Below are 21762 nucleotides of genomic sequence, written 5' to 3' on the forward strand. Positions count from 1 at the left end.
GGCTACAGCCCTGGATGAGCATGTTCCCTGGGTTCTGGGCAGCAGCCGGGAGAATGAGTCCTCTTTGGGGCCTGGTGGGCTGCTTGTTAAGACTCAGAGTCCGTGGTTCTGTGGGAGGGGCCGCCAGGGCAGCCCGAGGCAGGAAGTGCTTCCTATGTATGCCCAGAGCCACTGTTGAGGGTGCTCCTCCTCTGCCGGGGCAGTGATTCCTGCAGGGCTGCCAGGCAGCAGCTGAGCGGAGACGGAGGGGCAGCCCCCGCCTGCAGCCAGCCAGCTCGTCTTCACCCAGTTTCATGCGTGAGATACACGCCTGCATATGGTGCCCAGTTGCTAGGTTGACCCCCCATGGCTCGTGTTCCTCTAATTCAGTTCCACCATGCTAGTGGCAGGCTGACATCTCTGGGGCATACCCAGTTGTGGAACCGAGTATGGAGGCTCCAGTGGGGCCTAAAAGACCCACCTCAGGCTCTCCTTGTTCTCCTCTCAACAGTCCCTGCAGCAGATGGGGCTGTGATTCATGCTTGGTGAGCCCTGTGAGAGGGAACACCTTTTTTCATTTCTGTATGCACTGTGCTTTGCACACCTAGGCACTTAATGGACATTTGTGCAAATTAAATTCATATCCCTGTTTTACAGATGAGGAAACTGAGGTTCAGAGAGAAGAAGTCCCTTGCCCTGAAGGACATCAATTTAACAGTCAAAGGAAGGCACATGATCTTCTTGAGTAACCCCTAGCTCCCCGCTCTGTTCTGCCTTGGAGAGCACTCACCTTCCTCCCTTCCTCCCATGTCTCTCCTCTTCTCCCTCCGTCTCCCCCCCAGGGCTCTGAGGACTTGATTATTAACTGCCTGGGCTATGGCAGACAGTCTTCATGGTCTCTCACCTGACAGTCCACTTTAGCCACAGTTAGACTCACCTTGCTTAGGTGTCATTGGACTCAGACTCAGGACTCTGCAACGGCCTCCTCACGCCTGGGCCCGGGGCATGCTGCTGCTGCCGTTACTACTCCAGCTAGTGCCACTGCCCCCACCGCTGCCACCGCTGCCCCGCGGGAGCCTGCTTTCTCTGCCTTCTGGCCAAAGCCGGCTCGCTGTTGTGTGAACACTTCTCCTCCTGTAGGAGGCAGGGAAGAGAAGGCAGTGGAGTCCTGTTTTACAGGGTTAGGTTCTGAAGTCATTGAGCAAGGCAGAAGCCGTATGTGGTCAGCTCCCCTTTTACAAACCCCTTCCATTTGACCGACTGAATTTGAATTCCTTCTCAGTAGAAGGCTGTGCCTCTTCTATGGGAGGCTGCAGCAGGACACTGAGGCTGAGGGCTCCTTCCTGGAAACATGTTATTGACTGGCACATCTTTATAGTTCTTGCCTTTCGGTGATTTGTTTAATGCTTTTTCGGTCTTCACTGATGCCGTCACCATTTTTTGAGTTAATAACTTATTTGGATGGTACATAACTCTCCAAACCCAGTGGCCAAGTGGGAATGATGAAGAGCTAAGCAAAGATTTCTAAGACTTTTCCAACCTCGGGATTGAGCATTTCCCGATGAGGCTTGGCCAGCAAGAGGTTGCCCCCAGTGTTCTTATCTACAGGGCAGATTGCAGATCCTCTCTCCAGAGTTGTGGCCAGGGATCCAAGCACACCTAAACATTAGGGCGAGGTGAGAAGTTCTTGTTTTGTTTTGTTTTCAGAGGAATTAGAGACCCAAGGGCACCAAAAGCCCTGCCCCTGGCATGGCTGTGGGTGCTGGAGGGGGTCAGGGGACATCTACTCTAGGACACTGTGTGGAGTTGTAATGGTCAAATGGTCAAAAGTAAATTTGCATAGAATGGGCTAGTACAGTATAGGGAGGTGAAAGATGGTTGGGTTTATCCCTAACCATAGAGAATAACTCAGCCCTGCGGACATCCCAAGGAAGAAGGCTTCTAGCTCCTTTTGCACATGCTTCATCCCTATTTAGTCTTTAATGCCTTGGAGAGGTTAGGGCCATTCTGACTTCTTGCCATAAGGCTTCAGGAGCCTCTTGGTCTGCTCTTGGCCAGTTTGACTCTAGCCCATCTTGGAAGGTTTGAGACAATCTTCAGTTTTTGTCCCCTGACCAAATGGAAAACCAAAGCATTTTCCATTGAAATGTTGTAAGAATGCCATCTACTGGTTGTTTTAAGAAACAACATTCACTCAGCATTATATATTTAATAAAAAACTTTTTTTTAAATTAGTTTTTTCCCCTGCTAAAACCATTTTCTTTTTTTCCTATCTTCTCCCTTGAAATTGGGCGAAAAATAGAAAAGCAGAGCCTTTGTGACAGATATGCATAGTCTATTCCACATTGATTAAGTCTCATTCTACACCCTAGGTCTCTACCATCTATCTGGCAGGAGGTGGGCAGCATGGCTTGATAAAGTCCTGAAGGTAGTCATAGAATTTAGATCTGGAAAGGTCTTTCCGGGTCATAAAATCTGGTGAGGGAACTGAGGCGCTTACAGACTAGGTGATATTCCCCAGGAAACACAGAAAGTTTTGTTTCCTTTCCTTACTAATAACTCACTGAAAATCTAGTTTACTTCATAAGAATCATGCTTTTAAGTTCATTTCTTTCTACTTTTTTTGTGTTGCTTAAGTGAAAGTAAATGGGAGAGGCATCATGCTGTAGTATAAAAGGCTAGCCTCAGAATCAGGAAGATACTAGCTAAGTAGGACCCTAGCCAAGTAATTTCATACCTTTGTGCCTCAAGCAACCCTGTAAAACCATAAAGTGGCAAAGAGGTGATCAGACTCAATTAGTGGAAGGATTTCCTTATTGGAAGATAGCCGTACAAAGTAAAATCTTGGAAATTTGGACCACCTTCTCCAAAAATAAGAATCAAAAGATTGAGTTTTCCTCATATGATGACTTTTTAATTAAACTGGCAATGTTGAGCTTAATACTAAGATAATTTGTTGTCAACAGAGTGAATGTATGACTTGTAAATCATTTTCTCTTCTGATAAAATTTTTGAAACTGAATGAAAAAACAAATTTTCAATTGGCCTAATAATCTATATTTTGGCCATCTTTAGCCTCCCGAACTTTATGCACATAATATAGACAGCATAAATTCTTATTCTAGTACCACCTGAAGGCATGGGAGGAAGTTACAGCAATGGGTTAATAAAGGTTGATAGCAGAACTTCTGGCATAGACAAGACTAGAAAGGCTTTGAGCACAAATCTAGCGAAGCTGGTGAGATTCAGAGAACATCATCACTAGAAGCTTGGCCACCAGGAGAGGCAGGAGGCCACAGCAGTTCACAAAACTTCACCTTTATGAGGATTTTGTGCGTTGTATCCTTTGTAGAATGAGCAGCTACAGTGATGAAATCACTGGCATTATTCAGGAATTAGAGATGGTAGGAAACATTCAGTTTTGCTTCCATTAATTAGTAAAAGGTAAAGCTAGCTGAAATATTTCATGGCATTTAGAGGTTTCTTTTTAGGAACCTCCTTGGGGAAATTTGAAATCTAGGAAAAGGTCTCTTGCAGAATTTCTCTTCTGAATATATGAAAGAAGTAAACTGATATAAGAAAATGATAGATAAACATGATAAATAAATTTAACACACCAAGTTTATCAGTTTATCTATTTTGTTTCAGGGTCATCAGGATCTACTCAAAGGAAATTAAAAGGTGGCAAAGTGAGTCCCACTAATTTCTCCACAAGTCATAGCAGTCGATTATGTGGGAATATTGTAGTGCCGAATGGAGGCTTAACAGTACGAGATCCAACAACTGGAGCTCACTTTGTTCAGATTCAGTTGTTACAGGTAAGAGTGTATGATTAACATGTGGAATATGGAAATATAATGGAAAATTGCCCATCCTACCAACTGGATTGACATTTTAAGGACTCACCAATATTTTTCTCTTTTGTCTTTGATTGCTATCTTGATCCAAATTTTGTCAAAGTCCATGTGAATTTCATTGTTTTGTTTATACTTTTATTTTTAATTTTTAAAAAAAGTAAATTAAAGGTTAGGATCATATGCAAAAAAAAAAAAAAAAAAAAGTATTATGATTAATGATTAAGAGAAAAATGAGCCCTGGACATTTGTGAGTGATCTGAAGTTTAGGTCAAACTTAAGTTGTGTCTAGAAATAATAAATGAGCACCATTGTCATATAAAATACCCTATTTTCTGCTTCTAGATCTTTCTCTGGGTACTTGCTCCATCAGAGTAAGATTGCAATTGGTCCATGCCTCTTCATTCTATTCTATGGTTGCCCATGTCCTAGAAATTCTCCAAGAGGCTCTGTCCAAAGTGAAAGACTCCTTTCAAAGCCTCTAACATTCTGTGGATGAGCATGGACATGCGAGCACTGCACTGATGCCCTTCTTTGTTGCTGCATGAGTCGTTCTCTCTTCAGGTTTCCTGGTTTTGCTTTGCACCATCTCCAGAGCAGAAGTCTCTGTTAGGGACAGTATGTTGCATCTTTCCATTGCCTCCTCAAAGATCTTAATTCTCCATTATCTTTCTGAACATTTTGAGTAGAAAAATAAACTAGCATCGGTTAGTCCAAAGAACTTGAAAATAGAGATTGAAAAATCTGTCTTTAATTATCATCTGCTGCTCCAAAGGCAGCTCAGCTCACATTTGTTATCCCCTCGTCCTGGGCACTGGAAGGGATACAGAATATAATCTCAGAGTTCATGGTAATTTTTCAGATTTTGCCAAATTTCTCTCTGCGGCAGTTCATTTCAGTACTCTCATACTTCTCTGAATTCTTTATAGTTATAGCTTAACTACTCAGTAATAATAAACCAAAAGGTTTTGGTCTTTCCCTGATTGATGGATAATTTGTTTTCTAGTCCTTTGCTTTCCACAAAAAAGTGTTGCCAGAGAGAGAAAGGGAGAGAGAGAGAGTGTGTGTGTGTGTGTGTGTGTGTGTGTGTGTGTGTGTACATGGAGTATGGAGTACATGGCCAGCAGGGAGATCTCTTAGTCAAAGAACCAAACATTTTAGCCATTGATTTAACATAATTCCAGTTTGCTTTCTAGAATAGCCAAACTTGTCCAGATTTCACTAACTTTGTAGTAATTCACTCTTGATTTTCTCCAACTTTTCTGGCATTGACTTTCCATACTTTGTCATCTTGACCAATATGCTCCACCTAGATCTTTTTTTACAGGGAGTATTGCTAACAGTAACTCTCCCATTTCTGTTAAATGATCTGAACTCTTCCTTTCTTTATTATACATCATCTTAATCATTTCATACAAGATTTCAGCATGTCCAAATCAATCCAGATCCTAGCTGCTATCTAATATGTTAGCTAGCCCTGGTTTTATTCAGGTTATTAATAAAAATGTTGAACAAGGTCAAGCACATTTCCCTAGGACACTCCACTAGATTTTCTCCCAAGTTGACATTGAGCTAGTAATGATTACACTTTGGTCTAATGGAAAGTCTGAAAGGTAGTGAAGTCTTCAGGCAAAGGCTTAACTATCAATTACCAGGTACCTTGTAGAGGAAATTCTTCTCTTAAGTTGTTGTGGGATGTAAGCTCCTTGATAAAATGTAAGTGCGTTAAAAGTAAAGATTCTTTTTTGTCTTGGAATTCCCAATGCCTGGCATAGTACTTAGCAATGGTAAGCTCTGAATAAATGGAGAGTTACTGATTGAATTCTGAAATTCTTTTCACTTCAGTGATTCTTTGGGTACCAAGATTGACTAGGCCTAATGATTTTCCCATTTAGAGCAGGAAGATGTTGAGATAATGTCTTCTCATTTATCTTCAGTTTCAGCTTCCTGTTAATTATTTTTGTTTTGTCCATTCACCTTCAGGAGAAAATGATGGCAAAATAAGTTGAGTAATTGAGCTTTCTTACTCTGTCATGTCTTATGATCCATTCATCCCTTCTTTTTTTTTTTTTTTTTTTTTGTTGAACATTTTTTTATTTTGATAATACTTTATTTTTCCAACTATGTACAGATAGTTTTCAACATTCACCTTTTCAGAACCTTGTGTTTCTTTTTTTTTTTTTTAATAGCCTTTTATTTACAGGTTATATGTATGGGTAACTTTACAGCATTGACAATTGCCAAACCTCTTGTTCCAATTTTTCTCCTTCTTCCCCCCAGCCCCTCCCCCAAATGGCAGGATGAGCAGTAGATGTTAAATATATTAAAATATAAATTAGATACACAATAAGTATACATGACCAAACCGTTATTTTGCTGTACAAAAAGAATCGGACTCTGAAATATTGTACAATGCTTGTGAAGGAAATCAAAAATGCATGTGTGCATAAATATAGGGATTGGGAATTCAATGTAATGGTTTTTAGTCATCTCCCAGAGTTCTTTTTCTGGGCATAGCTAGTTCAGTTCATTACTGCTCCATTAGAAATGATTTGGTTGATCTCGTTGCTGAGGATGGCCTGATCCATCAGAACTGGTCATCATCTAGTATTGTTGTTGAAGTATATAATGATCTCCTGGTCCTGCTCATTTCACTCAGCATCAGTTCGTGTAAGTCTCTCCAGGCCTTTCTGAAATCATCCTGTTGGTCATTTCTTACTGAGCAATAATATTCCATAATATTCATATACCACAATTTATTCAGCCATTCTCCAACTGATGGACATCCATTTCAGTTTCCAGTTTCTGGCCACTACAAAGAGGGCTGCCACAAACATTCATGCACATACAGGTCCCTTTCCCTTCTTTATGATCTCTTTGGGATATAAGCCCAGTAGTAACACTGATGGATCAAAGAGTATGCACAGTTTGATAACTTTTTGAGCAGAGCAGAACCTTGTGTTTCATATTTTTCTTCCTCCTTTCCCTCTCTCCCAAGACAGCAAGCAATGCAATATAGATTAAACATGTGCAATTCTTCTAAACATATTTCCATATTTGTTATGCTATGCAAAAAAAAAAAAAAAAAAAAAAAGTCAAATCCAAAGGGGGAAAAGACACAAGAAAGAAAAAAAAACAAGCAAATAAACAACAGAAAGGTGAAAATATTATGCTTTGATTCACATTCACTCTCCATAATTCTCTCTGGATGCAGATGACTCTTTATATCACAGATATATCGGAATTGCCTTGAATTACCATGTTAAGAAGAGCCAAATTATCATAGTTGATCATCACATAATATTATTGTTACTGTGTATAACTTCTCTTGGTTCTGCTCACTTCACTTAGTACTTTCCAGGCTTTTCTGAAATCAGCCAGTCATTTTTTATAGAAAAAATGATATTCTAATACATTTATATATCGTAACTTATTCAACCGTACCTCAACTGAGTATCCACTCAGTTTCCAAGTCCTTCCGACTACAAAAAAAAGCTGCTATAAACATTTTTGCACATATGGGTCCTTTTCCCTTTTTTATGATCTCTTTGGGATACAAGCCCAGTGGAGACACTGCTGGATGAAAGGGTGTCTGCAGTTTGATAACCTTTTGGGCATAATTCCAAATTGCTCTCCAGAATGGTTGGATCATTTCACAGCTCCACCAACAATGCACTAGTGTCCCGGTTTTACCATGTCCCCTCCAAAAATTTATCGTTATCTTTTCCTTTTATCTTAGCCAATATGAAAGGTATGAAGTGATACCTCAGAATTAATGTAAGTCTTTACATGTTTTTCTAACATTACCTTGCTCATCATTTCTTAACAGTGCAGTAATATGTCATCACAATTCTGAGGTATTGTCTTAATCTGCATTTCTCTAAATCAGTAATGATTTTTTAAGAACGTTTTTTCATATGACTAGAAATGGCTTTAATTTTTTTATCTGAAAATTGTCTGTTCATAGCTTTTGACCATTTATCAATTGGGGAATGGCTTGTATTCTTATAAATTTGAATCAATTTTCTATGTATTTTAGAAATGAGACTTTTATCAGAAACACTGACTATAAAATGTTTTTCCCAACTTTCTGCTTCCCTTCTAATCTTGGCTGAATTGGTTTTGTTTGAGTAAAACCTTTTTAATTTAATGTAATCAAAATCATTCATTTTGCATTTTGTAATGTTCTCTTGTTCTTCTTTGGTCATAAATTCCTCTCTTACCCACAGATCTGAGAGGTAGACTATCCCTTGTTCTTCTAATTTGTTTTATTTCTAAGTCTTGAACTCATTTCAACCTTTTCTTGATGTAGGTGCCAGATGTTGGTCAATAGCTAGTCTTTTCCATACTATTTTCCAGTTTTCCCAGCTATTTTTATCAAATAGTGAGTTCTTATCCCAGAAGCTCTGGGGTCTTTGGGTTTATCCATTCTTCTCTTTAACCTGGGTCTTTCCTTTAGCATAGTTAATGCCCCATCCCACCATCCAGTCACCCCTTATTGTTCTCCTCTGTGGAGACAGGCTAGGAGTGATCATTTTCCTGTCATTCTTAGATGACCTAAGGCATCATGGTATGATCCTCTGTAGTTTCCCCTTCCTTGACTTGATAGGTTAGTTCCCTCAACAAATAAATTGATATTTATAGAGAGCTTCCTAAGCCATTGGATCCTATACATCCTTTGTGTAAACCTTTGAAATCTATTCTCACAAAATCATCTAAGAAGTATGTCAGAATATTTGCCTTTTAGTTCGTTATCTATTGATGCTTGATAACTAATAACTAACATTTCTATAATGCTTTCTATGTGCCCAGCTCTGTGCTTAAAGTTTATAAACTTGTTTTAATTGGATCTTGAAAGCAACCCTTTGATATTGCATCATGTACAGACTCTCCCTGTTGAGGTAGCCATTTGTAATCATCACTCTCTTTCAATTCTTATAATTTCCATTTTGTGACCATTTCTTTCTTGATGGTTAGAATCAGAAAAGCATTTCTTATTATTACTATCTTTTTAATAGTGAAATTATTATTAGTGGGATTTGATCAACTGGAGGTAGCTTTCTACTTTTTTTTCTTTTTAAAAAAAGTATGTTTCGGTTTTGTTTTTGTTTTGAACTTTTTCTCTCCCTTCCCACCTTGTACTAGAGAACATCACCATTTGACACAGCCATATATATATGTGTGTGTGTGTATATATGTATATGTATACATATATAGTATGCATATATATATATATAAATGTGTATATATATATATGTGACTATATATACATATATATATAAAACCATTCTATATGCATACTTCTGTTTTTTTTCTGTGGAGGGGGATAGCATTTTCCTTTGAAGTTTATTTGACCATTTATAATATCAGAATAGCTTCATTGTTCACAATTATTCTTCGAACATTACTGTTACTGTATACGATATTCTCTCAGTTCTGTTCATTTCACTTTTCATATAAGTCTTTCCATGTTTTTCTAACATCACCTTGCTCATCATTTCTTAACAGTGCAGTAGTATGTCATCACAAACCTATACCACAACTTGTTGAGCCATTCCCTAGTTGATGAGTATTCTCCTGATGTCCACTTCTCTGCCACTTCAAAGAGAGTGGCTATAAGTAATAATATATAGGTTTTTTTTTTCTTTTTTCACTGATTGCCTTGGGAAACAGACCTAATAGTGGTATTACTTGATCAAAGGATTTAATTCCAGATTGCTCTCCAATCTCCCCTCCTTCAACCCAAGTAATACAAATAAATAGTCCACAAATGGGGGAAAAACTCCATAGTGATAGGAAGAGGAAAAATGAAAGAAGATATAACCAATTAATTCATACATAAAAAGAAGATGTAAGATTGAAAAATCACTTCTTTAGTCTATCATTTCTGATGCTTCTAAGATGCTCTTCCCCACCCCCTCATGCTGATCTGGGGGTAGCCTACCACTAAGCAGCAGAGCAATAGAGCTTTGGGCCAGAAGCCACGTTTCATACTCTCAGCCCAGCACCCAGTCTGTTCCTCACATCCTGAGAGATGGGAGCCCGGAGACTTTAGCACTATAGAAATGCCAGCTCTTGTTGCTGCTGCTGAGCCCAGATTGCTGGCGTCTCATGGCCAGTGTCTGCTAGCTCTGTGGAGAGGCAATGACCTTACCCCTCCTGAGTCAGCGTCTTCCTTCGTCATATCAAGTTAATAATACTGGATCATCTACTGTCCGTGATTGTCCATAACTTAAAAGATTTCTGCAGAATGCTTTGTTAGCTTATAGTGCTATGCCACTATTCCACTTCCCCAGTAGAAATTGCACTAGGTCCTGGCAGTCCCCTAGACCTTCCCGTGGAGAATGATTCAGAGTGTGCAAAGTAGGCAAGGTAGAAAGCAAAGAAAGGCAACAGATGTGGGAGACTGCTTTTAGTGAAGCAAGGATTTGTCACTGATAGCAACATTCTCCAAATGCTGCTCTCACACTTGCTAACTGAATTATGACAGTAAAAAAAAAACTGAGTTCATAGCAAAAGAAGATTGATTAGAATATAACCAAATAATATTGGTTACAATATAATATGAATAATTGGAATAATATGGTTGTAATATAACCACTCCTTGAAACAGCTCATTGAATTACTCTTATCACTTTGCCTGCAACATTTATGCAAGTGCTAAAGACAAAAGGGCAGGGCCTTTAATTGAGAAACATCTTCCAGAACATCAAAATAAAGATATGGGGGAACCATGATGAGGTAAAGGTGGGGAGAAGTGGCAGTCGTGGGAATCAAGTGCTCATTCAAAGGATTTTCAAGTGGATAAGTAGAAAAAAATCAGGAAGAAGTTAGTATAAGAGTAAAAGTTTTAACTAAATTTTATTTTTTCTAATTGTTAAGTATTTGTTTTATTTTTCCTCTGACCTTCCAATTAAAGGTAAATTTAAAAAAAACCCAAAAACCTGACAACCTTGTTAGAAGTATTGTCAAACGAAACAAACTTTGATTTCCTCATCCAAAAATGTGTTTCTGTTGCATATTTACTTCATCATGAGGCTTCTGGAATCTTGATTACTGAGATGAGCAGAGATCTTTAACCTTTCCAAATGCTCATTTTTATATTGTTGATAAGAGTTTAAATTGTTCCAGACTGAGAATAATGTAGAGCCAGCAGCCCACAGAGGAATCTCTTTTCATTTTTCTCTCATGGTTTATTTAACCAGACTTTGAAGCACTCGCAGAGATCCAGGTCACTTTGCTGGGTGCCAGGAATGCAAAGCCAGAGAAATAGCCACTGCCTTTAAAGAGCTTGCGTTCTGTTTGGGGAATCCAGCATGTATGGACATAAGTCGTTATGTATGTATGTATGAAGGAAATGTATGAACCGCTGGGCGAGGGGAGTCAGGGAAGACTTCCTGGAAGGAGTGGCCCCTAAGTTGAGCCTTGAAGGAAACAAATATTCTGGCAAGTAGAGATGAGGACTGAGAACATTCTGGGCTTGGATGCTGGTGTTCAAGGAACAAGAAACTACTTCCTCCTTTTCTCATGGTAACTGGTGTGATTGAAGCCCCACGCTACCCCTCCCCTCTGTTAAGAGCTGTGTGTCTTGTCCTATCCTCTGCCCTCCTGCTTCCTGAAATCTGTCCTTGAGTCTTCTCAGGATGTACAAACCAAAGCTTTGGCAGGGCTGATCATTAGATGGTGTTTGGGCTGGCTACTGTGAGATAGGTATAGGCGTTAAGAAGAGGGGACTGTTGGGAGCCAGCTATTAAGTGAACGACATTTTCTGACTTAACACTGCATAGTGATAAAAATGGCTGCATGCGAAAGAATGGAAAAGAAATTAAAATGGAAGAAATGTGAAGTTTTGAAGAACTCTTAATTTGTTGCTTCCTCAGGATGATCCCCCGGGCGATGGAGATTCACCATTTCAGCTTAGCTCTCAGTCTTCCACAACACATTCTCAGCTTACTGTGGATTTACCAGTACATATACTTCAGGTATGGTCTTTTAAAAACTTTTTTCTAATTGCCAAGTTAGATTAAAACATAACTGATTTACTACTAATACCCAACATTAACTTTTAACTAAACTTAAAATGTCTCATAATGAGAAGGCTTTGATAATTTTTTAAAACATAAAAGTATCTTGCCTATTTTCATAGGTCTTTTGTATCTTTTGGGAATCACTGATACATTTCTAGTAGAAAAAAAAAGAATTCTCTTTTTTGTAGTATTAAAAAGAGTCTTAAAATTTATAAGTATTCTTTTCATTTTATTAAAAAAAATAACAATAGTTATTCTTTACTGCCGTTTTCACAATCTTATTCTAAATGTAGAAAGTTGAATTAATCCATAATAACCACTTTATTTTTCTCTCCTTTTTGGGGGGAGGATGGGGTGGTGGTGAGTCAATTGGGATTAAGTGACTTGTCCAGGGTCACATGGCTAGTTAAGTGTCTGAGGTCAAATTTGAACTCAGGTTCTTATAATGATCATTTTTAATAGAAAATATACAGAGATAAATTTGCTCAAGTTGGTTGGACTGGGGACAGAAAATTCAAAATGAGTTATGCATATGAAAATAAATGATCAAGATCTAAGATACATTACCTTAAGCATAATTTAACTTAGTTTCTAATAAATGTTTTTCATATTGAAAAAAATCTTAGTAGTTTTTTAATTCCAGAATTCTTATTTCTTACTACCTTTGGATTAGTTATCTGTTGCATTTTATTGGCAGTAAAAACAAAAGAAATGCCCTACTAAGTCAGTTCTTTGAGGCCTGAAAGAGTCTGAGAGTGGAAAAGTATAATATAGCTGCCTAGGTGAGGATGGCCAGGCTTCCCTGAAGCTTCCTATCTCCATTAGAGTTGAACATTGTTTAGAAGCTCCCAACACTTCTAATTCTGGCACTCACTCTCTGTTTTGATTTTATAGGAGCCACATACTTCAACCGAGGACGATGCTGGTTCTGATAACTCACAGTTCACAGGAAGCACAATAAATTTACAGGACCTAGAATGAGACTATTAATATTACTTTGGGGGCGGGGAGGGATGCAAAGAGTGCAATCATGCTATGGAAAATGGAAAAGGATGTTTCCAGAGCTTAATTTTTAAAGAAAATGTGAAAAAAAAATGGAGCTAACGCATCTTATTTTATGGTTCCACACAAAGAGTTCCTTCGGAAGACTCTTTGATGTATCAATAGATGTTGTTTGCCTTCTGTTTGGACTGTTAGGAAAGAGTCCTTGGGTTGGGTTGGGTTGTATGAAGCTGCCTTGCAGAATAGAAGGGCTATGATAAAAATAAGCACTTTGATCCAGTAATTTATACCATTTGGTTTGTGAACCTGCCTTTCCATTGTCGAACTTGTCACAAATGACTCCTTAAATAAGGATTCTTGGGAGGGGGACAAAGATTGAGGCTGGTCAGTAAATGTGAGATCAGTCATCTGACCATTCTCTGGGCACTTAGACTAGAAGGGAGGAAGGTGCCCTGATGGGGACCTGGCACTTGTTGAGCTGAGGGAATGGATTGTCCTCTGAGAGTGCCGAGACAGAATCCCAGACTCTGGATGAGCATCCTCTCTTTGGATGCCCTTGGGCTGGCACAATCCCAGCACTTGGACTAGGGAGGATTAGAACTGGGAGAGATCTGAGAAGCCGTCTTAACAAGGCCCTTATTTATAGAGGAAATTGGGGCTCCGAGGGGGTCACAGCAGCATTTGAACCTATATGTCTTCCTGATTCCAAGTCCAGCTCTGTGTCCACTCTGCTGCACTGCCCTCGTCCAACACGGCATCAGTCTGGCTGTTGCGTAAGACAGTCTTGGTTAGCCTCCCAAGGAGGTGAAGGTGGGAGCCTCGATGTCGTGATGTCAAGGATTTCTGTCTGGAGGGGCTCTTCACCAGCCCAGGCCCCGTCTCTGTTTCTCATCTCAGAGCCGTTTGGGCGAGATTGCGATGCTTCCACACTGGCCGCTCCACATTACCTCCAGCCCTGGTGTGTGAGCAGGCAGGACTTCCCTTCGGTATGCATCAGCCTGTTTGGAACAAGAGGAAAAAGCAGGATGATGGAGTGCGTATTGGAGTGGGTTTCTGGCCATCTTGGTATTCACACCCCATATAAAATTTGGGCCATAGAGTTTACCTTTTAAAAAATTAAATTTTACATTTGGGTATTTACATTTGTTGGTCACTTGACAATAGTTTTTAAAGTGTGTCCTGAATGCCTATAAAATTATGTATAGGATTTAATAATGGTATGGCTTGTATACCTTTCCTGTTGTGAGGTCTAAAAGATGTGCTTTGTATATTATGTATAAATAGTATTTTTTACAAAGGAAGCCTTGTCATACAAAAGGACATGAATTTATAACCTTGCACATATTTATTTGTTATTTACTGTTACGGAATTCACACAGGGTCGTTCAGAAATGCTTTTTTTTTTCTTGTGCCTTTGGAAGTCTATGCTTGTGTAAAGATGCTGTTTTGTTTCTCGGAACTGAAAGGAATACAGATTCCTCCTACTCTGCATTTCTTGAATTTTTAGAATTGTGCTCTTTGGAGCAATTCCAGCAATCCACTGCAAGTCCTCATCTGCTCTGCTGTCAGCACTTCCCGAAACCCTCTCTGAGCCAGTTCCAGGTGGGGCTGTCGCCCTCGTGCACCTCTTCCTTACAGGCACTCCGTGTTGCCTCCCTGGCCGCTGGCCGCTGCCGGTGTGGCCAGAGAACATTCTGCTCCCTCTCCTCTACGAGCCCGGGTTCCTTCGTGCCCTGTCAGGATGCTCCCCTTGGTAGGCTTGTGGCTGTGGCTTACAGGATGGGTGTATGTTGCTAACATGAGACACGTATTGCTAGTGGTCAGATTTTTCTTGGCTTTGAGGTTCATTGCTGGCAATGGACGTAGCCCCTAGTGCAGATGAATTAATAAAGCCTTTTTAAAAAATGGTCTTGCACTTGCAGTTTTACATGACTCAGTACAAGGAACTATGACTCTTGGGGCTTGAAAAATATATCTGCCCAGAATCGGGAATCTTTCCTATTCATTGACTCTTCCTCTGATGCCTTTCCTCCTTGAATAGCTGTAGCTTAAGGCATCATTTCTGTTCTTTCCTCGCTGCTTTTACAGAACGCTTGGAAATGGTGGCTTTATTACAGAGGAGGAAGAAAGGACCCCAGATTTTATAACAGAATCTCAGCTTCTTTAAAGGGGCCTCCTTGCACAACCAAAAGGAGCACGGACTTTTATTTTAGTTTAAATACAAGCACAGAAAGAACGTGTGTCCAGGGACACTGGGAAAGGGGGTTGGAGCGACTCTAAAACATACAAGTAAACCAGTGCGGTCTGTTTGCTTCGATTGTTTACATCTCTTACAAGTGTTCAGCCAACTCCACGGGAGCGTGTGCGTGTGCATGTGCGTGTGAGCTAAGTGAAGAAGAAGAGCATCTCTTCCTTCTCCTTGTTGTCCATGCGGTCGGTGTCCTCGTCCCGGACTTTGTTGTCCACAGGCTCCGAGCGGTACATGAGCCTCCTGCCCGTCTGCAGAGAAAAGAGGAAGTACGCCTTAGTGGGAGCCCCAGAGGCAGCTGCCCTGACAGCCAGATGGAAAGGAGAGTCTCGTGAGGGATGCAGCCATCCTGGGCACTCTGCTCTGAGGAGAAGATGTTCGTAATCGGGTGGGGGGCATTCTGGGAGGAGCAGGGGTGCTGGGAGCACCAGGGGCCATCTCATGGTCATCCTCACGGGCCCACTGGGCCAGTGGTTTGTGGGGGGAGAGGGCCCTTCACAAGGCTGCGGGCTGATTGGGAGAAGGGAAACAAGCCAGTGGATGAATAGTGGCTGGCAACAGCTCAGTGCAAAAAGTTTAGACATTTGGAGCTCGTGACGTTAATGAGCCTGTAATAGGGACCTCCCAGCCTTCAGGGATTCCAAGCCCAGGTCACCTGTTAGAGGGCATCTCATGGTGGGACTCAGCTTAAGCCAGGACGTCATCGGGTCCCTTCTTATGGCACTTGGGGCATGCAGGCTGCACAGAACCTGCCTTCTGGAGCAGGGTCCTCAATAGCCTGGACATGCCGGAGCAGCAGGCCATCACTCTCAGTGGAGATAGCCTGCCTCCATGCTGTTTGGTCTGTCCTCCCCTGCCCCCCAACCATGAACTTGGGTCCCAGGAGCTGGACTGGCCCAGCACAGCCCACACCTCCTTACCTTTTTCTTGATTGATGCCTGGGCTCTGGCCAGGGCCCTCTGGACCCGCTCCTCGTGAAGACTTTTCAGCGCTCTTATTTTCTCTTCTCTCAATCTGCCCAACAAAAAGGACACTAATGAGACAGCCAGCCTGGGCAAATCCCCACCCCACAAGTGTCAGCCCGCCGGGGTGCGGCCATCCCCCCGAATCCAGCCTGCTCCCAGATACAACTTCAGACTGGGAGCCGCCATCCTATTTTGTCTTCGCCAGTTCTGATTGCGCTAACCGTGAGCCACTCACTGTTCAATGCCAGCTTTGTGGCTTAAGTGCAGACGGATCCATCCCTTCCTGCCTACTGTGACTGGAAGGGGCCTGGCCAGACATCCCCCATCAGCCGGGCCAGAGAGCCCATCATTTTATTGAAGTCCCATTCCCAGGGTACAAGTATGGAGAGGTAGCCATGGAGGCAACAAGCAGAGGGAGGCACTGCTTTGCAATCAGCTGAGTCCTCCTTGAGACCAGCACAAGTCCTGAAAGTCTTACATTGTCAACCCCACTGGGGAGTGCGACCTCCTCACCTGCTGTTTACTGTAAAACCTAGATCACAGGTCTGCATCCTTCCCACCCAAAAATAAAAGAATTGGTGAATTTCCTTATTCCCCCAGAATCTGGAGTTTGCCATGTTCAGTCTTTGACCCATCAAGTCATCATTAGAAAGCTAGAACTCCCCCAATGTTGCACTGAAAGGGACAACAATGCAGGACCCTCCTGATTGGGGGGGGGGGGAGGAGGAATCTTTAAAATGGGGAGGGAGGTTGAATTAGGGGGAAAAGGATGGTGCCTTGTTAAAACCTCTCTGATCTTTGTGCGAGCTGTGTACCAAGGTGCTATCATTTTCCCCTTTGGGGAAAAGGGCAGTCATGCGATGGTCTCTTAGGAAGCTTCCAGTGAGGCAGGTGGGCCTCTGAATCTTAACTGTAGGCTCTATGAGGCTTTTGAGAACTCAAGTGACATCGCCCCTGCTCCCCTTTCCAGACCCAAAGGAAGCATAAGTGCAAGACTTAAAACTCCACTCTTTTTTGACTTGAAGGCCCGGCCTCTGTTCACTACATCAGGGGTTCTTGACCCTGTTTTGTGTCCTGGGCCCTTTTCAGATGCATAGCCAATTTAAAATCGCAAAAGAAGTGCTGAAATATAGTTATCAAAAGATTTAAAGAAGTCAGTTTGTGGATCCCAGGTTGAGTCTAATACACGGTGCTATCCATCACGTCATCCTTAATCATTTAGTGAAATAAGGACTCACTAAATGAATCCTTATTTTAAAAATGAAACCGGGAAACAGATTTTTGACCTTTCAAGACTAGGTAAACTGAACAAATCTGGACAGAACCAGGTAGAACTGGAGACAGGCTCCCTAAGTTCTTAGGGCTATGTGAGGGAGATTCAAGTCACTAAATGATCATTTAAGGTGCTTGCTATAGGTAAGCCTTTATTTGGTGCTTCTGAGGACACAAAAACATCCTAAACTCACTCAAAAGTCACCAAATGTCCATCCACTTACGGTGCTGGCTGTATGAAAGCCATTGTTTAGTGCATCTTAAACTTACCCATATGGAGTTTATATTCTAATGGGAGAAAACACCATGTATACAGATAATGCAAAGGCATTTTAAGGGGATTGAGATCTAGTAAAAGGATCAGAAAAGGCCTCTTGTTAAATGGGCTCTTCTTAGGAGTTAAAAGGATCCCTCTAGATAGAGTGGATGCTGTCTCCTTGAGAAATCTGGTTTTTCTTCACAGTTGCTGAAATGCACTAATGTATTGGTGAGTGTCTAAATAAAGATCTGAACCACTTGGGATAAGTCCCTCTCATCTACTGTCACCAAGCAGAAAGGAGAGACCCTGGAGCTGGAGACTACCCCACCCCATGGGGTGCATTTCATCTAGAGCAAAGTAGATAGGGAAAGGTCCTGGAATTAACAAGAACAGTATACTGAATGAGGGAAATTATTTTCCCCTTGCCCTCTACTTTTGTTATATCTGGACTATTGTGTGCCATTCAGGGAGACATGTCCGGATGAGGGCGTGTGAGGGTTAGTCTGGCATTTAAAAAAAACCAAGGCATTATGTTTGTTAATGAATTCAGCCTCACCTTGACCTCCTCTCCTTTTCTTTGATCTTCTCGATCTGCTCAATCTTCCATGATGGGACCTTCTCCAGATTCTCTAAGAGTTCATCTAGCTGTTCCTCAATAATGGTGAGCATCTGCAAGGTGCCCAGGCTGGACTCACAGTCCCCAATGCAGTGGCGGTAAACTTCTACCACCTTTTTGTGCAGGCTGGCCAACATATTGTTCTAGAAGTGGGTGAGGAACAAGAAGACGAGGGAAAATCGGCCGGATAGAATGAAAGGTTAAGGAACCTAAATTCTTCGTCAGATTTCCTCCCTGGTATCAGTTTTTAAATCTTTTAGCTTCGCTTCTCTGCTTCCACACATTAATATGAGGTTTAGCTTATTAGTATTGCATAGTTTTCAAAATGACTTGGGCAATGGAGGAAAATGGTTGTTGGAACATGTGCTTGCCTCATTTCTCACTGCCATTTGCCTGGTTCTCTTTCTCCTAAGTCTCATTTTTTCCAACTACAATCTTGTTTTGTATCAGATTTATTTCTCTGTTTCCTATCACCTTTCTCCCCTACCCTTTTAATTTTACTTTGAGTCTCCTAAACTTTTAGTTCCTTGTGATCATTTTCAACTTTTATATCCCTAAGTACCCAGCCCAGTGCTTTGAATTTAGTAGATATTTATAAATGTTTACTGAATTCCTGTTATGCTCCTTACTAGTTGCATACCCTTAGGAAAAGTCACCTCTCTCTGCAACTCATTTTCTGAATCTGTCAAATGAAAGAACTGAATTAGATAATCCCCAAGTTTCTTTTTAGTTTGTGAGTCTTGGTGCATCTAATTTCAGGGTGTTCACAGAATCATATAATTTTGAAGTTGGAGAAGATGTCGGCAGCTATCCAGACCAAACTATATCTCAAAAGAAACTCCTCTTACAACATACTGAGACTGGCAGCCTATGGTGTAGTGTAGTCATAGTACCTACCAATACCAAAGGACCCAGACCAATTAGTGACTCCCCACTCTCAAGTCACCTGATCTACATCACTCTAATATTCTTCATGGCTCAAATCAAGTTATATCTCTTCTTATGATCTCTTAGAGCATTTACTCACAAATTATTTGACAAAATGGCACTCGCTTTCCTTACATGTCATGTATATTTTGAAGATGATCCATACTATCCCATCTTGTTCAGATTGCTCCAACCATTCTTCCAGTTCCCCAGATTCATCCTTCTCCACCTCCCATCCATATCCAGTCAATTTCTAAGTCTTATCCTTTATCCATCAATAAACATTTATTATCTAAGGGATACAAAAATAGGCAAAAAGTCTGTCCTCAAAAACCTAAGAATCTACTGGAGGAACTCAAGAGTCTATGTTGACAATATCTACACAATTATTTTTCCTAAAACAGCTTTGATTATGTCAATCCCCTGTTCTAAAATTGTCCCTTGCTTCCCACTGCTTCTAAGGTAAAATGCAAATTTCTCAAATCTGGCATTTGCAGTCCTTCAGGTTCTAGCTGCCTCCTACCTCTCCAGTCTTTTTTTTTTTTTTTTTATGATTACATGCCTAATTCGAGTCAAATGGACATACTAGCTGTTTCCTAAACAACATGCTTCTCCTCATTTCAGTGCTTTTTCAAGGCAGTCCTTCATCCCTGAAATGTACTCCCTTCTCACATTATCATTTTAGAATGCCTAACTCCTGTGAACGAATCCAACCATTCTGAAGAGCAGTTTGGAACTATGCGCAAAAAGTTATCAAACTGTGCATACCCTTTGATCCAGCAGAGTTACTACTGGGATTATATCCCAAAGAGATACTAAAGAAGGGAAAGGGACCAATATGTGCACGAATGTTTGTGGCAGCCCTCTTTGTAGTGGCTAGAAACTGGAAACTGAGTAGATGCCCATCAATTGGAGAATGGCTGAATAAATTGTGGTATATGAATATTATGGAATATTATTGTTCTATAAGAAATGACCAACAGGATAATTTCAGAAAGGCCTGGAGAGACTTACATGAACTGATGCTGAGTGAAATGAGCAGGACCAGGAGATCATTATATACTTCAACAACAATACTATATGATGACCAGTTCTGATGGACTTGGCCATCCTCAGCAATGTGATCAACCAAATCATTTCCAATGGAGCAGTAATGAACTGAACCAGCTACGCCCAGAGAAAGAACACTGGGAGATGACTAAGAACCATTACATTGAATTCCCAATCCCTATATTTATGCCCACCTGCATTTTGGATTTCCTTCACAGACTAATTGTACAATATTTCAGAGTCTGATTCTTTTTGTACAGCAAAATAACGGTTTGGTCATGTAAAAAAAAAAATAGAATGCCTAACTCCCTTCAAAATGAGTATCCTCCTACACCACAAGGTTGTTAGTACCTTCTTTCATTTTGCATATACTTATCTGTGTAAATGTTCTATTTCTTCTAGAGAAGGTTAGTTGAGTGCTGGGATTAATTTCTGTTTTGTATCCCCAGTGCCAAATACGGTGCCCTACAGGGACTAGTTGCTTACTACATGTGGATTGTGTTGAATTGAATTCCAAGTCTTTTTGGTTTCCTGTCCTATATTCACCACTGACTCCCTCATTTCACCTAAATCTAGACTCAGTCCCTCCTGGGATTGATTTAATCTCACAATTCCCTAGCACCCTCCTGCTGCCATTCCCCTAGCCTCAATATTCTGGGCTGACTTCTTCAGCAGTTACTAAAATTTGGGTCCCCATTACTTTCCTTAGCCTATCACTATCAGCTCACCCCATGCCTTTGTATTATAATCATTTGTGTTCTTGTCTTATCTCTCTTACTAGATTTTAAGTTTTCTGAGGCAGGGGATTGTGTCTCATGTATCTGTAGTATGACCTCAATATGAGTCAATAGTACTATGATATGGCAGCCCCCTCAAAAAGTTAATTCAATCTTAGTTATTAAGAGAAACAACATGTACAGTATGAGAGAGATGCCATCCTTTGGATATGGGTTAAGTTTGAGGTACCACAGTCTAGGAAGGACATTGACAAGCTGGAGATTGTCCAGAGAATGATGATGGACTCCAAGCTCATGCTGTATTAATACTGGAGATGTTTAACTCAGGGAAGACCTCGTTAAGACTTAATTGTCTTCAAGCATTTTTGGAAGACTATCATGGAGAAGAGGAATTGCATTTGGTACTTGGATCCAAAAGGCAAAACTTCAGCAAACAATTTTGAGAAATGAAATTCAATAAGCATTCATGAGAAGGCAGTTTGCTGTATGTCCAAATCCATTTCAGGCACAAGGGACCATGTGTTCATAACACGGATAAGATATGAGTTTTGGAACTTACAGTCTTGGGAAGGATGAGATCCTCAGTCATTCATTCACTAAGGAATTATTAGGGCATGTAGTGGCTATAATGAGGCAAATATTCAACATTCAAGAAGCAATTAGTAAATTCATGAAGGGAACACAGAGATAGACAAAGTCTTGCTTCAAAGAACCTTGACAGCTTAATGGGGGATGGAATCATAAATCAGATAAATCACTGATACAAAGAAGAGTGAGATGGAATCAAAAGCCAGGCTCAAGAATATCATGGAGAAAACATTTGAGG

General features: G+C 40.8%; 2 protein-coding genes across 5 annotated transcripts in view; one reads left to right on the forward strand and one right to left on the reverse strand.

Annotated features, from left to right (window-relative positions):
- ZXDC (ZXD family zinc finger C) overlaps positions 1-14353 on the forward strand; it is a 30193-nt gene extending 15840 nt beyond the window's left edge. The window contains 3 exon segments of the mRNA XM_031955876.1: positions 3628-3797; positions 11714-11815; positions 12755-14353. Of these exon segments, the coding sequence (XP_031811736.1) occupies positions 3628-3797; positions 11714-11815; positions 12755-12841 (359 nt within the window). The 3' untranslated portion in view covers positions 12842-14353.
- Positions 14354-14791: 438 nt separating this feature from the next.
- CFAP100 (cilia and flagella associated protein 100) overlaps positions 14792-21762 on the reverse strand; it is a 41162-nt gene continuing 34191 nt past the window's right edge. For 3 of the 4 annotated variants that reach the window (XM_031955903.1, XM_031955884.1, XM_031955892.1), the window contains exons 14-16: positions 18163-18365; positions 16031-16124; positions 14792-15361 (exon numbers count right to left, since the gene is read on the reverse strand). In XM_031955903.1, coding sequence (XP_031811763.1) covers positions 15248-15361; positions 16031-16124; positions 18163-18365 — 411 coding nt within the window. In that variant the 3' untranslated portion in view covers positions 14792-15247. The remainder of the gene's footprint in view (positions 15362-16030; positions 16125-18162; positions 18366-21762) is intronic. The other variant, XM_031955912.1, reaches the window with a different exon arrangement.

Source organism: Sarcophilus harrisii, chromosome 1 (genome assembly GCF_902635505.1).
Source record: "Sarcophilus harrisii chromosome 1, mSarHar1.11, whole genome shotgun sequence".
NCBI lineage: Eukaryota > Metazoa > Chordata > Mammalia > Dasyuromorphia > Dasyuridae > Sarcophilus > Sarcophilus harrisii.